General features: G+C 44.5%; 1 protein-coding gene across 1 annotated transcript in view; it reads right to left on the bottom strand.

Moving 5' to 3' along the window:
- atrnl1a (attractin-like 1a) overlaps positions 1-15,462 on the bottom strand; it is a 436,027-nt gene extending 420,565 nt beyond the window's left edge. The window contains exon 1 of the mRNA XM_056291780.1: positions 15,142-15,462. Coding sequence (XP_056147755.1) covers positions 15,142-15,368 — 227 coding nt within the window. The 5' untranslated portion in view covers positions 15,369-15,462. The remainder of the gene's footprint in view (positions 1-15,141) is intronic.
- Between the last annotated feature and the right edge of the window lie 272 nt (positions 15,463-15,734).

The raw sequence follows: 15,734 nt of genomic DNA, 5'->3' as shown, positions 1-15,734 counted from the left end.
ACAGAAGAGAGGAGAGGACAAGAACGAAGAGAGCAGAGGAGGAACAAAAAGGGAAGGAGGGAAACCAGCGAGGGGCTTTCTGCCAGGAAATGAACAAGCGCACTCACCACAACCAACGTTAACTATAAATTCAAGTCCACATACTGACCGCGCGCGCGCGCGCACACACACAAGTGGACAAGAAAACATACAGACACACAGATGAAGACTGAAACTCAGCCACTCTTACTATATTTTTCATCTAAATGTCAAAGATAAAAGATAAACCACATGCACACACACCTGGGCATTTTCTGTGTATGTGTGTGTGTGTGTGTCTAGACTGCAGGTATTGGGCGACTGATTGATCCACTATGACTTTGTGACGCATGACTGAGAGCCCGTGTAATCGCCATGCATCATGGGTAGACAAAGGACGTACGAGATGGGGTTTAAAGTCTCCCAGTTTCTCTCGGAGGTTTTGTTTGAAAGTGACCCTGCACGGAAACATCTGCGGCGGGAATGCTCTCCAAACCACCAGACGGATCGGTGACCCATTGACTTCCATTTGAATTTTAAAAATAACACACTTGGCGAGCCGCCTCGCCTTGTGCAGCTCAGCCGTGTGTGTCGCGTTGCTGCTGAGCTGCTCGCGGCTGAAGAAAAGAACCGCGTTCTATTTTTTTTATGTGGACTAGCCAATCAGAGCCAAACGCGGAACACACCACGAACCAATGAAAAATGTCGGTGTGGCTATAATATAGTCATCCCCAGCACTTGTGTTTGATTTCCGGCTTTGATACGAGAAGGAGCGAGATGGACGGGCGGTTACCTCCGTTTCTGAACTTCTCCACCAGCTCCCAGATTACAATACATGTTGTTTCTTCAGCAAGCTGTGTGTATAAGCTCCCTACAGCAAAGCTAGCCCGGGCAGGCTCTTTACATTGTCTCTTGGAAACCATTTCGAAACTGGAACCAAAATCTCCACAACACTTCCAGACTGAACCCTATTGAAACTGTGTAAAATGTAACGTAGGAGACTGGCTGTGTGAAGCAGCTGTTTTGGGGTCGTCACCGTCCAGCCGTTTGACTTGCGGTCTGCACGGTTAATACGTTCAAACTCCGAATGTCTGTGCACGAAGCGTGAGAAATGAAAACCACTGGTTCATCAGTTATTAAGACGTAACAGTTTGATACAACACAGTAGCATAGACTGCAAATGCGGAGGTGACTGGTGTAAGAATTTTGCATTTGACTATTTTCTCTAATTCATAAGCGCCACCCCCCCCCCCCCCCCAGTTTTGTTGTCCAACAGCGATGTTGCCATCAGTGAAGGACCACATGCATAGACATCTCACGGACCACTACAGCTTCGTGTAAGAACATACAGGGGATGAATCATGTTGGCGTTCCACCCAAGTGTGTGTGTGTGTGTGTGTGTGTGTGTGTGTGTGTGTGTGTGTGTGTGTGTGTGTGTGTGTGTGTGTGTGTGTGTGTGTGTGTGTGTGTGTGTGTTTGCCTTTACTTTCTCTCTCATCATAGCAGGATTAACTCAAGTTGGACAGATGGCCATCTGATGCTCCTCCCTAACCATCATTCAAACACACATACACACACACACACACACACACACGTGCAGATAAACTCTACACAGTGCAGGGGCAACCTCATTTCACATAAGCTGTGTCATCGTCACTGCATACTGCCTAAGGCTTAAACACACAATCACACATGGAAACACACACACACATGCACGCATGCATGAATGCACACACAGCAAGAAGCAGCAATGTCAGCTGACGATTTTAAGAGGCCCCTCCCTTTTGTGTCAAACACAACAAACCGCAGTGATGTCCAAAAGCTTTCTCTACACTTCTGCCTGGCTTGTTTTACCACAAGACTAATGTTGTTGTCCTTTAAGTGCACCGTACTCTTTCTCTTAAGGGATCAAGAGCTAATGTAGCTAAATTTAGGCCCCTTCATATCGCTTTAAATATCCATAGTGTATCCATCTAGCTTGAATGTAATGGCTGTATAATAAGATATTGTCTGTCGTGCGTAGGAGAATTATATAAAACACCACTTTTTGATCACCAATCAATGCGGTTAAGTGTCCTCCTCTGACATACAAATGGTTTTCAGGTCAGAAATGGGTACAAGCACTTCATAGCTTTTTAGCCCACGCTGATGTACTCAAGGACTGAAGCCTTTTTTCTTAAATATTTTTAACATGCTGGGTATGAAGTAAATAGAAGCAAGGGTGTGTTTGATACAAACAGGAACACTGAGAGACATATGCACAAGCCACTGAAACCTCTGTTGTTTGCTATGGCATATAAATATGTCTTGTGATTGATATGGCAATTGCAGGTTTTCACAGTGATGTTCTAGTGTGCAGTGTCTTCCCTTGACAAGGGTGGAGAGCAGCGTTGCCGGATGCAAAATGTAGAATTATTGCACTGAGACCCTGAAATTGTCATATTTTATCATAAACTATTGTACACACAGGAAAAACAAAACAAAACAAGAGAAGCAGCCAGGCTAGCATAAGGTGTGGTCAAAGAACCAAGTATGAAAGGAATGATTTTTGTTTGGTCGCTTGAGTCCTTGCTCATTTTCTTTTTTTTTTGGACCACATTACAGTTATAATAGATCACTAGCTCCTGGGCTAGCTGTTGCTAGCTATCACCTCACAGGGTTAGTCCATGTGACTACGTCAATATGCATAAATGGGATTGGGGAAAGCAAGTGCCAGCAACATCTCTGATTTGATGATTCATATCAGATCTAGAGTCTGATTAACTAAATTGAAATGCAGGCTCTAAATATGTGTGCTACATATGAATGTGAGCACTGTTGGCAGGTTTCAAGTCTGCATCATGTACTAAATTCACCATTACTCTTGGTTGCAAACAATATCTTATTATGGGGGAATGGTAAAACTATTGTACAATTGGACTTTGTTAGAACTACTGATAGTACATCGTACAAAGGTCCAAATTACCTTACAAAAACGATAATTTATTGTACATCTGGCAACGCTAGTGGAGACTGACCTTTTAGGGATAGTTCGGTTTACATAGAGTCACAAAACTCACGGATATCTTTTTTGTGTCCGTGCATGCAGTTTGAAGGTATGCTGAACAATAAGCTTAGCCTTGCTTAGCTCAACTGCTGCACACATGTGTAACCTACTGGAGTAAGGCTGGAAAACAGCTGATGGTACGTTTTTTATTTATTTTTTTTGCAATATGTATTGCGATATTAAAGAAAATGGGAGTTACATCCTTTGACCAGACAGATGCAGCGTTAGACCCATTTGGGGGGATAGCGCGATCCTCCCGCGCGCTACGTCCCCCTGGCGAAACTCCTCACTGTCAGGTGAAAAGAAGTGGCACATGTATTGGAGGAGCCATGTCTACAGCCCTCCCCGGATCGGCAGAGGGGGTGGAGCAGCGAGGTGCCCCCCCATTCTTTATTGAACACATTTTCATATACAAAGGCAAAGACATAGACAGCTCTGGCAAACCCATCATTGCTGGTTGATGGAAAACGCATCACTATGCATCACCTCCGGTACGCCAGCGCAGGAATGTCGCCACAGACACCAGATTTAAAACGCCGGAATACTGCAAAATACAGAGCGATATACCTGGCGGCGATAGGCTTAATCAGCACTGTGTGACCTCGTTTGGCAAGGGGTTGAATATCACGGACATTCATTCATATGCAAAAAGTCCTGCATTCTACCTTTATAGCTACAATATCACTTATGGTAATTAACATGGCAAAATAGATAATTTAATATTTTATTGCAAAAACACAAACCCATTAGACTGCACACTTCTTTTAAAAGACCAAAATTCAAAAAGAAGTGAACAGTAGCTATACGTAAGTTTCCTGAGTGGTTTTTAAATGAACATATAGAACTAAAAACCTCTTTTAAACCAGCACCAGGCAACTTTTTGGACTTCGGCGATGTCTCACAGACAAGGTAAAATAAAATTGCTTTAATCATATGTGTGCCACAAAGCAATCCATGTTTTTTCCAGGAAGTTTTGTGCCCAGTGGTAGACAAAATGCATAGCCAAAACAAGGCTTCAAAGGAAATGATCTGAACAGCGACTGTGTCATTTTCCCATAACCATCATACTATGTGGCTAAAATAAATGCAAAAATATGTTAGAGAAAAAGAGTTACTCTGTGCCACTTTAACATGGCTGATGTGTCTAATTTGCCTTATATTGCATTCTAAGCAATGTGAGTTACACATGAGTACATTACATGTCAATGCTGAAACAATATATTGTTCACCACTAATACACATCCTAATAACACTTCTTTGTTCTGACATACAACTTAAATTATGTGTAAGGATTGTAGTAAGTAAATTCACACCAGTGAATACTTTGGGTAAGTAAGAGTTATATCTTCAATAGTGGATATTCAGTAACTTGGAGAAGCACAGTCTGTGTTTACTGAGGTTATTTAAGCCTGCTTCTCTGGTCCCTTTCACATTTGCATGGCCGAGCCGACTCCCGGCTGTCTGCCAGAAAAACAAAAAGCTTTGCTGTGGCTGCAATATGTGCAATGTATCTACTTGAGAGGCAATGGTGGCATAGTCAAAGACATCTTTTTTTCCCTCACTATCAATTGGTGCCACAAACACACCTCTCCTGAACCCCGACTGCAATTCTATTGGGAGATAATGACTTGGGATGTTTTATCTACGTGTTAATGGCCACAATTGCCTTGGTTGCTGTGGCTGTGTAAATTTTGTGTGACAGAATCCAAGACAGATTCATGCAATTCTTGATTTATTGCCTTTCGTTTAGTTTATTCCAGCAAAACCCAAGACAATTAGATGATATCTATTTATCTATTCCAAGGGTAAAGAGAAATACGCAGTTATATTTTTTTTCTCCCCCAAATACTCTTAGGTTTCAATTCAAACTGCAAGATATTACATTTCTTATGGGACACATTGTTATCTGCAAGTCATTAGTCAGGGACATCAGAAGGCCGATGAGCCCATCCTTGGAACGCTATTAAGCATTTCCCAAAGTCTTAATGCAACTTTAATGATACTGTATAGATGGTTTTGTTTTCATACCATTCATTTTTAATCACGACAAAGGATTGTCTCCTTTTCTAAATGATGGATAAAGTGACTGCATATCTCTCATTATAAACCCAATTCCTTTTTACATCTGCATGAAAAATGTATGAAGTCATTGATATGGAGCCACAGTGAACACAGCTGGGTTAGGGAGGACTCATTACTGCCAAATGGAACAATGTATTTAAAGAAAAACACTGGTATTTTTGTCCTTGTTCAAAACGTTTTTCCTCTCTCCACTTCCCTTCTCGGATAATTTCAGGTATTTTAGATAGATCTATATGGTATAAGTCAGCAGAAAGGGGAAATTTTTTAAAAAAAAGTGCTGCAAAATGTTAGCAGTCAATGAGGGAAATACACTTTGACAACGACGCTTGGCTTAACCGACATTCCAGCATCCTGAGAGGAGGAAAAACAGACAATGCAGTGATGATTAGTTGTCCATGCCATGTGACTGACGAGAATAGGCCTGTCAGTGACAGAATGGCAGCCAAAGGTGAAACAGCTTTGAATTATACCGTACACATCAGTGTTTCCCCTGTACATATCCTACCGGGACGGCCTGTCACAATAAGAATAGGAGTCGCCACAGCAGGAATATGACCGCCCATGCCAAAATTATTTCCACAATGATTCTTGATTCTGGCAGTGGTTCTCAGCTTGCCCTGCAATACCGGGGTTAGTGACATCCAATCCGGAGATTGGGGGGGGGAAATACGGAGCGGAACAAAAGTTAGACGGATTGATTTCACCTGGGAACAAACAAACAGAATCACAGACAAACAAACGTAAGCACGAGCGGAGACTGGTGTAATACCCTGTAGCCAGACATAGCCTAGGATATACAATTGGTTGACACGACACCTCATTTGCATACGTCAGGGTTATATGGGGGTGCTTGCTGTATGACTGACACACAAGATGGACGCTGCAATAAAGAGTAGTCAGACGTGATATCGTCTCACTGTCAATTTCCTTTAAGACCACTGTAAGAGTGACTATAGCGAAACCACAAAGTATTACATGGTGTCAGAATAGTGGACTCATCGTCTACCATTCGAAACGGATTCCTCGGGTGTTCCAATACCGAGATTGGATTGGGACTCGACCGATTTACCGGAGTCGTGGAGAAGGTTAAAGCAACATGTGCAGCTAATGTTCACTGGACCGTTGAAGGCAAAGAGCAAGGAGGATAAGTGCAGCTACCTCCTTCTGTGGGTCGGAGACAAAGGACGGGATATTTTCAGTACGTGGACACTGACAGCGGACCAGGCAAAGGTACTGCAAATGTACTATGGTAAATTCGAGGAGTATGTTATCCCGAAAGCTAACCCAATCTTTGATAGATATACATTTCAAGAGAGAACGCAAGGTGCTAGCGAATCGTTTGAACAATCCGTAACAGACTTGAAACTGCTAGTCAAAGACTGTGGCTATGCTAACGCAGACGAAATGGTTAGGGACCGAATTGTTTTCGCAACCAACTCGCCTAAAGTCCGAGAGAAACTGTTGAGCCGTGGAGCTACACTACACTTAGCAACCAACTCGCCTAAAGTCCGAGAGAAGCTGCTTAGCCGTGGAGCTACACTACACTTAGCAAAACCGTTGGGCATCGCACGTTCACACCAGCAGATGGAAGTTATGGTGAACAATTGCGCTATCAGCTAGCCATGCAGTGAACCGCGCTAAGACACCCAGAGACGCTCCGAGAAACAACGGTCACGGAAAAACTTTCAAAAGCAGCGGAGACGTCGCCAAACGTTACAAAACGTGTGGGAATTGTGCAAGGGAGCACAGTGAACAACAGGAATGCCCAGCAAAAGGACGGCAATGCAACAAGTGCAAAAAATTCAGTCACTTCGCCAAGGTATGTAGGTCCCAGCGGCCATGCAGGCCCAGGTCAGTGCATACAGTAGAGGGCAGTGTTATAGAGGAACTGGATAAACTGTACATTGACACAGTTACAAAAGAGCAGAAAGGCAAGGACAGGGAGCAGGCCATTGCTGAGGTTGAAAACGGTCAAGAAAAGAACAGAGTTAAATTCAAGTTAGATACAGGTGCTCAGGTCAACGTTATTCCAGCTGACCATTTTCACAAACTGTTTGGAAGTGTGTTACTAAAGCCCACAGCCCACCATCTCACAGGCTATGGTGGTGAACCACTAAATGTTAAAGGGACCTATAATCTGAGCTGTAAGTACAAGGGCATTGCCATGACACTTGAATTTTACATAGTCAGCACCCAAGCTCCACCTGTCTTAGGTATGAAAGCCTGTCTTGACATAGATCTAATCAAGCTGGTCCTCTGTTAATGCTGCACAAGCTGAAAGCTATGATGTAATGGAGGAATTTGCCAATGTTTTTCAGGGGATTGGACAGTTTCCAGGTAATTGCAGCATACACCTGGACCCCACAGCCACACCAGTCATATACCCACCACAGAGAATCCCATTCAGTCTCCGCAGCCATCTGAGGGAAGAGCTGGATGACATGGAAAAGGCCGGAATCATCGCCAAGGTGACCGAGCCTACAGACTGGGTGAATGCATTGGTGGTGGTAGAGAAGCCCCGCACAGGCAAACTGAGGAAATGCCTGGATCCCCGCTATTTGAATAAAGCCATCAAAAGACCACACTACCCACTTCCACACTGGATGACAGCACTCCAAAACTGGCAGGAGCGCAGTTCTTCAGTGTCATGGATGCACGGTCAGGCTACTGAGCAATTAAGCTAACACACGAATCCTCCATGTTAACGACATTCAATACTGTAGTTGGCCGATACAGGTTCCTCCACCTGCCTTTTGGCATCATTTCGGCACAGGATGAGTTCCAGAGAAAAATAGACGAAACCTATGAAGGGCTGAGTGGCATCGCTATAATTGTCGATGACATCCTGTTCTATGGCCGGACCAAGGAGAAGCATGATGCCAACCTGCGAACCATGCTGGAGAGGACCGAAGAGAGGGGAGCCTGGAAAAAAGCAAGATCTGTGTCACAGAGGTCAGTTACTTGGGACACAGGCTCAAACACGACGGCATCAAACCGGACCCCGAAAAGGTAAAAGCCGTGAAGGAGATGGAGCCACCACGGAACAAGGCTGAGCTGGAGACCATTCTGGGGATGGTGAACTACCTGGCTCGATTCACCCCCAGGCTGTCCAAAGTAAATGCACTCATCTGCCAGCGCCTGAAACAAAGCAGTGAGTTTGTATGGGATGAAACGCACCACTCCTCTTTCCAGCAGATGAGGGACCTCATCACATGGGAGCCAGGACCCATGCTCATCTACTATGACCCCAACAGGGAGCTGAGGCTCCAAGTCGACACGTCTAACAGTGGCTTAGGGGCAGTGCTCCTACAGGAAGGTAAGCCCATCGCGTACGCTTCCAAATCACTCACAGCCACAGAAGAAAACTATGCTCAAATAGAGAAAGAACTATTTGCTGTTCTCTTTGGATGTGAACGTTTTCACCAAAATGTCTACGGGAGTAAGGTCATTGTAGAATCAGATCACAAGCCATTGGAGTCGATACTGAGAAAGCCCCTTGCAGTAGCTCCTCCATGCTTGCAGTGAATGATCCTACAGCTACAGAAATATGACATTGCCGTCATCCATCGTCCAGATAAAGATATTCCTGTTGCAGACACTCTCCAGGAAGTCAATAGCCTACAGTAACCACACTCTGAGCAAGGGTATGAATACTCAGGTTCCCAGAGTCATCAGCAACCTGCCAGTGAGTGACAGAACGCTTGCTGACATCAGAGCAGCGACTGAACAGGACGCTCAGCTCACCGTGTTGAAGCAGACGTTACTGCCAGGATGGCCTGAGGTGAGAAAAAGATGCCCGCCCACCATAGCTGAATACTGAAACCACAGGGACAAAGTAGCCGAAATGGATGGAATCCTATTCAGAAGTGAGAAAATCATCGTCCCACACTCTCTCAGAGCAAACATGCTTACACACATACACACTCCACACCTGGGCATGGAGAAAAGTAAGCAGAGAGCCAGAGACATCCTGTTCTGGCCAGGAATGGGAAAAGAAATCGAGGCCATGGTGGAGAAGTGCGCCATCTGCCTTGAACATCGAAAATCAAACCCAAAAGAGCCAATGATGTCACACGAAATTCCAGAGAGGCTGTGGCAAGTCATTACCGCTGATCTGTTTTCCTGGAAGGGAGAGGACTATGTAGTAGCTGTTGATTACTACAGCAGGTACTTTGAGCTTGAGAGGCTGTATTCTACCACCTCATCAGCGGTGATCCAAAAGCTGAAAGTCATGTTCTCCCGGAATGGCGTTCCTGAAAAGGTCATCTCGGATAACGGCCCACAATATAGCTCACAGGAATTCAAGAACTTTGCGAGTGCATGGGACTTTAAACACACAACAACAAGCCTCCACTACCCGTAAAGCAACGGGCTTGCAGAAAAAACAGTCCAGACCGCCAAAGCGATGCTGGACAAGGCACAGGCTGAAAAGACGGATCCCTACCTCAGTGTGCTGGAGTACCAGAACACTCCAGTAGATGGCTTCAAGTCACCAGCACAGCTGCTTATGAGCCGAAGGCTGAGATCAATTCTCCTCACCACAGCGACACACCTGCAAACCCCAGGTCATCTGCCAAAAGTCAGTGAGAGAGAAGGGAGAACAGCGGCAACTCCAGCAGTGCCGGTACCACCACCGTAATGCCAGGCTGCTGTCAGCATTACAGGCTAGAGACACTGCATGCTACCAACTGGAAAATGGACAGTGGAAACCTGCAACCATCCTTCAACCTGCAGATACGGACAGGTCTTACCACATCCGCACTGCTGAGGGCCAAACTTACCGCTGCAACCACCGTTGCCTCCTGCAGACCAAAGAATGCAAACCACAACACACAGCTGAAGTGTGTGATGGGCTGGACATTCAAACGACCCAGAACCTACCTGCAGACACCACTGGCACTGAGGATTCTGCCATTGACGGGCAAACACCTTGTGTCACTACCAGGTCTGGGCACAGTCAAGCTGAGAAAAGTGCTGGACTTGTAATTGTAAAGGGTGTAGGCAGGCCGCAGATCGCTGCCCTATAAAAGAAAAAAAATTCTGTTACAATGTTAATTGAATTGCAAATGTGTTTGTTCAACATACCTACTACTTACCTGTTCTGCAAGGGGAAAAGGGGCAATGCACTATTCAGCATATTGTTCAAGTGAAACTTTGAAAAGTGAAAGTATTATTATGATTAGATCTGCATTAGTTGTTGTCATGTACTTTAAGTGATAAAATGTCACAGAATTACTAAACAGTTATTTTCTAATGTTATGTTCTTTCATTACAAAAGAAGGGGGATGTAATATCCTGTAGCTAGACATAGCCTAAGATATATAATTGGCTGACACGATGCCTCATTTGCATACATCAGGGGTATATGGGGGTGCTTGCTGTATGACCGACACACAAGATGGACGCTGCAATAAAGAGTAGTCAAACGTGATATCGTCTCCTGTCAATTTCCTATAAGACCACTGTAAGAGTGACTATAGCGAAACCACCAAGTATTACAACTGAAGCATCAGCGGCTGATTTTACTAACCAACGCAGAGACCGCTAGCGGGGAAAAGAAAGGGTTAACCGATTAACTGTTTGAAATCAGCTAGAAAAATACCATTTCTGACAGAAAAAAAAGTCACAGCAAGTCTGATGTCCTGCTGTTGTTTACAGTGTTAAAGGTAAACAGGTCACCGATTCACTGGGATCGATGTTGATTCAAAAGAAGAAGAAAAAAACAGTGAAGAAATCTGAAAGACTCCCATTACTGCCTTAGTTAGCTTCTATGTTGTGTGACTGTTAAGTGAATGAGTAAAGACTAGCCAATAGGCTACTAGTAGGCTATATACAGTTGTGTAGGTTTCCAAAAAATGAAGCCTTAGCTTGACGCTCTAACAACTCCCCTCGTCCGTATCCACATCAGAAACAAAATGATATCCACAGGACCACTCTGTAAAGTTTAACTGTTTACTTCGACACAACAAGATATATTCTGTACAGAACGATTGTCGATTAGCAAAAAGAGTGAATAAGAAAAGGAGCCCGGGAGGTGAAAAAACCGTGTGGCTCCACTCTCCCTTGCCTAACTCCACCACCCATCCAACTCTCCTCGCAATTGTCAAAAGACAATTGAAGGTGCATGCAGTTACTACGATACAATTATAGTCACCTATTCCCAGATACTACAAATGTAACATAAATGATATCTTACACATTTTAAATTATTCGCACACCTTTCAAGTGCAAGCAATCAAACAGTTAATTTATTGCATTATTGTAAATATGAACTGTAAATAATTGCATGCTAATTAGTCAAATATTTATCCATCCATCCATTATCTTAACCGCTTATCCTGCTCTCAGGGTCGTGGGGATGCTGGACTGCATTTAGGCTCCTACAAGTGGTTTATCATAATTTACCAAAAATTCCATGCTACATGGCCTTAATGAGTGACTCATAGTCTAGTTCAAACCAAATCAACACATGGCTTTCTTGCCTGAAGGCCAACTTATATAACAACAGAAGCAACATTGTTAATTGCCTAATAATTATGATAAAATTTTGCAGAGCCAGGTAGTGACTGGGCAAAGAGGGAGTGATGAGATAGGTCAGGAAGAGAGAGAGAGAGGGTGTGAGGAAGTCGTGGGAAGGAAAAGAAGGCAGTGTCTAGGAAATACAGGCGGTCCAGATGGGATCCAAAGTGCACTGAACTTCCGAGGTTCAAGCCCCAACACTACAACACGCCACATGGTGAGTCTCCTGAGTAACACCTATGTAGTTGCCGATTTGATACAAGCCAAGAAATTGCACATGATACAAGTTCTTGTCTTCATGCATGCTCAATAATCCAGGTAAGGAAATCACAGAAAGTTGAACCAGTTCATCTGGACACAACGTTTATTGAGAGAAACGTTTCATAACTCATCTAAGTGACCTCTTCAGTCTCAACTGACTGCAGGTATCCCCACCCTTATAAACAATACAGTGGCATCCATCCATCCATCCATTATTCAAACCGCTTGTCCTGCTCTCAGGGTCACGGGGATGCTGGAGCCTATCCCAGCAGTCATTGGGCAGCAGGCGGGGAGACACCCTGGACAGGCCGCCAGGCCATCACAGGGCCTACCTATACATTGCCGATATATACATATACACACACACACACACACACACACACACACATATATATACTATGTAATCCTTTGATTGTTTTTGTAGGGGGTTTTTTTCAGTCAGCAAAATCAGTCATTGCACGCTGGCTGACGCTAGATTAACACATGCCAAAATTGAAATTAAAACCTGTAAAGGTCTACTCTACCAATGATCGATTTGCCAAGTGACCTTTCCAAAATGTGTAGCCGGCACATTACAGATAACTGATGACATTTCTTTTGTGGCGAGTATTAAAAGTTCAAGGGCGTAAAGTAAATCCGCACATTTTTAACACTAGCATTAGGCCCCGCTAGCTAGCGGGGCCTAATGCTAGTTACGTAATGGGGACCTCGACCACTCCGTCCATCCATTCCACCCATTATCCAAACCGCTCATCCTGCTCTCAGGGTTGCGGAGATGCTGGAACCTATCCCAGCAGTCACTGGACAGCAGGTGGGGAGACACCCTGGACAGGCCACCAGGCCATCACTCATTTAACATAATCACTGAAGTCAGCTAACACTTAGCGATACAGTGGCATAACGACCAAAACAACGATGATGATACTTCACTTTATCTATATGTAATTTTTTTGTCAAAAAGTCTGTTCTGTGATTTTTTTTTTCTGGGTGGAGGATGCCTCCCCTCTCCATGGTATGGTTCCTCGCCTTTCCGCCCAAGTGAGGAAAAAAATAACAGGAGAAACACTGGTACACAGCATCTCCCGACATATTGCAAGGATTAAAAATTAATCTGCAAGCGCAGAGAAATAATGCCAACTGGTGAATGAGTAACAAAAACCAAAGAAAATGAACTCAAAATCCTTTCCCTTAAAACAGCATGAGAGAGCGTTCAGATGCGTGGCCGTGGTGGAAACTGGCCTCGTTATCTTATCACGGCTGGAGATTACAAGTTGGACATGAATCGAGGGGGAAAACATCCATGGTGAAAGTGTATGTATACCTTACACAGATGGGTAGGAGAGAAAACAAAGGGAGAGAGAGAGAGAGACAGCAATAGCGTGCAATAAGAAATTTTAAAAAACTGAAAAGACTGAAAATGTGCAAGAACTGTGAGGCTATTTTTGCCTTCTTATGACCCCAACTCTGACTTTGGCTCCGCCCTTACACAATGGCATTTGCATAGAGCATATACATGTATGTGTATATGACACACATATACACACACATGTAAGCACAATTGTGTGTGCATGAGAGAGAGTAGGAGAGAGAAATAGAGTGAGCCAGACATTATCTGGTCTGTCCAACACGCACAAGGGTAGACAGTAAGAGAGAGAGAGAAGAGTGCTGAGAAACAGAGACAAAGGAAAGGGGAGCAAGAAATTGGAAAGCAAAAAAAACGAGACTTCAGACCAATAAAACTACCATGCTGCAACAGCTTAAATCAATACACAAACAGAAGCTAGTCCGTATTTCGCCTTTATTGAATCTCGGTATCCGTGAGACGAAAGATTTGTTTTGTGCATGTGTGTGTGTGTGTGTGGGGGGGGGGGGGACAGGATCCAGTGACCACTGAGGTTCCAGTATTGAATATTTGCTGGACGCAGCATCGGTATCCAAGCACCGAGGCTTTTCTCCTTCTACAGAGGTCATTTTTCTCGATCTCTTCTCATAACAAAGAGTTGATGTGGCCCCACCTTCAGTGAGCCCAGTCAGACACAGGGGCACCATAAAAATTTGAACAGCCGCACATTTGACTTTTAAGGGCATTGGCAGTCTTAACAAATGAATCCTCATTGTAGTTTATTTTCCTCTCATTCCTCCAAAGGACCTTTCCAACATGCCAATGAGTCTCCAAATACATAAATCAAACAAACAAATCAGTGTAGACATACGTACGGCCTATCCCACTGGAGATTTTAAGATTTCCAATTGGTCCATTTCGCTTCCTGTACTAAACATCTACTCCATCTCTCTGAGAGTGGTTCTCCGAGTGTGGCACCACTTTAGAATGTAGAAATATACACTAACCAGATTTTCTGTTTCACATCAGACACAGCCAAGAAAGATGCTCCCTGCGTTTAGCCCATGATATTCCTTTCACAACTCACAATACATCCCCATTTGAACAAAAGACATGCCATTTTCTGTCCCTCAATCTGGATCAGTGTAATAAGTGATCCAAGCAGACACTTAGGGCCCTGCCACCACATGCAGTCTGGTACATCGGGGGGGGGGGGGGGGGGTTACGGCCCCAAAAAGGCTTGGTCCAGCCCTGCTCTCATTCTTGGTCCATACTGAAGCGTTCTACAGGGTTCACACGAACGAACTACCACATCGGACAATAAAGTTGTCCATACCTTTTCTGAACCGCTAAAGCCGGTGGGGTTGGGGGGTGGTGGTGGGGGGGCTGTCTGTCATTGACAGGGGCGGGATTTTATAAACAGGGAGTATCTGTAATTGTAACATAAAGAGTCAAACAAATGCAGGTTAAGGCAAATGCACACTCGTTTTTCCCCTCAAAGCTTTTCTTGGTGAGCAGTCAGCGGACGTAGCGGAAGTGGAAGTGTAAAGAATGAACAGATGGGCATTTGCTGACCACTTGAAACCCCGCCCGTATTCGCACCCAAGCACACCTGGCCAGTCGCTGCGGGAAATGGGATGTATCAGCTGAGAGCCAAAGAAAGGTAGGCTACTGAGCCAAAAGTGATATATGTAAGAGGTTTTAAATGAAACATAAATACATACATACAGACATACATACATACATACATACATACATACATACATACATACATACATACATACATACGTCAACAGTCCGCGAAGGACGATACAGATCATTCGGTTGAAGTTACAGATACTTTATTTTGGCCAAAGGCGGTCCGACAACTTACTTGAATCTCCCCTGACAATGCTGGCAGTGGTCCCCGACCCATCCGTGGTCACACACGCACGATCCATTGATGCACTTCCCTGAAAAGCAGTATTTATCGCACGACTTGGACGCCGAGGCCTCCGCGTGGAGCACCAAATGAATCACCAGAAGTACTCCGATGTACGCTTTGCCCGTTCCGGGAGACTTAGTCCAGGACCACGGTGGTATCCCCCGGTTATGATCCATCCTTGTCGAAACGGCGTGCCCCGACGAGATGATGAGCAAGTCCGCCTTTCACCCCACTTTAGCGAGGACCGTTTGATAGCATCAGTGACTTTTACTTTCGTGTTAACTATGACGCCTATGTCCAAAAAAAGAAAAAAGACAAGAGGCGCAGGGAACGTCTTTTTTACGCACTCTCAGACCATCACTCGCTTTAGAGCGTGCTACGGGACAGAACAAAAGCGCAACGTGTAAATTCGCGAAACTGATTTGAGAACTTACGTCAAAAACATGATCGGTTCAATCCCAAATCGAGCCAAAACAAAAGAGGAGCTACGGCGTTAAAACACCGAAGCTCGCTGTCGTGACGCGCCGTCTGCCGTATCCTCT

Source organism: Lampris incognitus, chromosome 13, assembly GCF_029633865.1.
Source record: "Lampris incognitus isolate fLamInc1 chromosome 13, fLamInc1.hap2, whole genome shotgun sequence".
NCBI classification, from domain to species: domain Eukaryota; kingdom Metazoa; phylum Chordata; class Actinopteri; order Lampriformes; family Lampridae; genus Lampris; species Lampris incognitus.
This window is presented reverse-complemented; position numbering and strand designations above follow the sequence as displayed.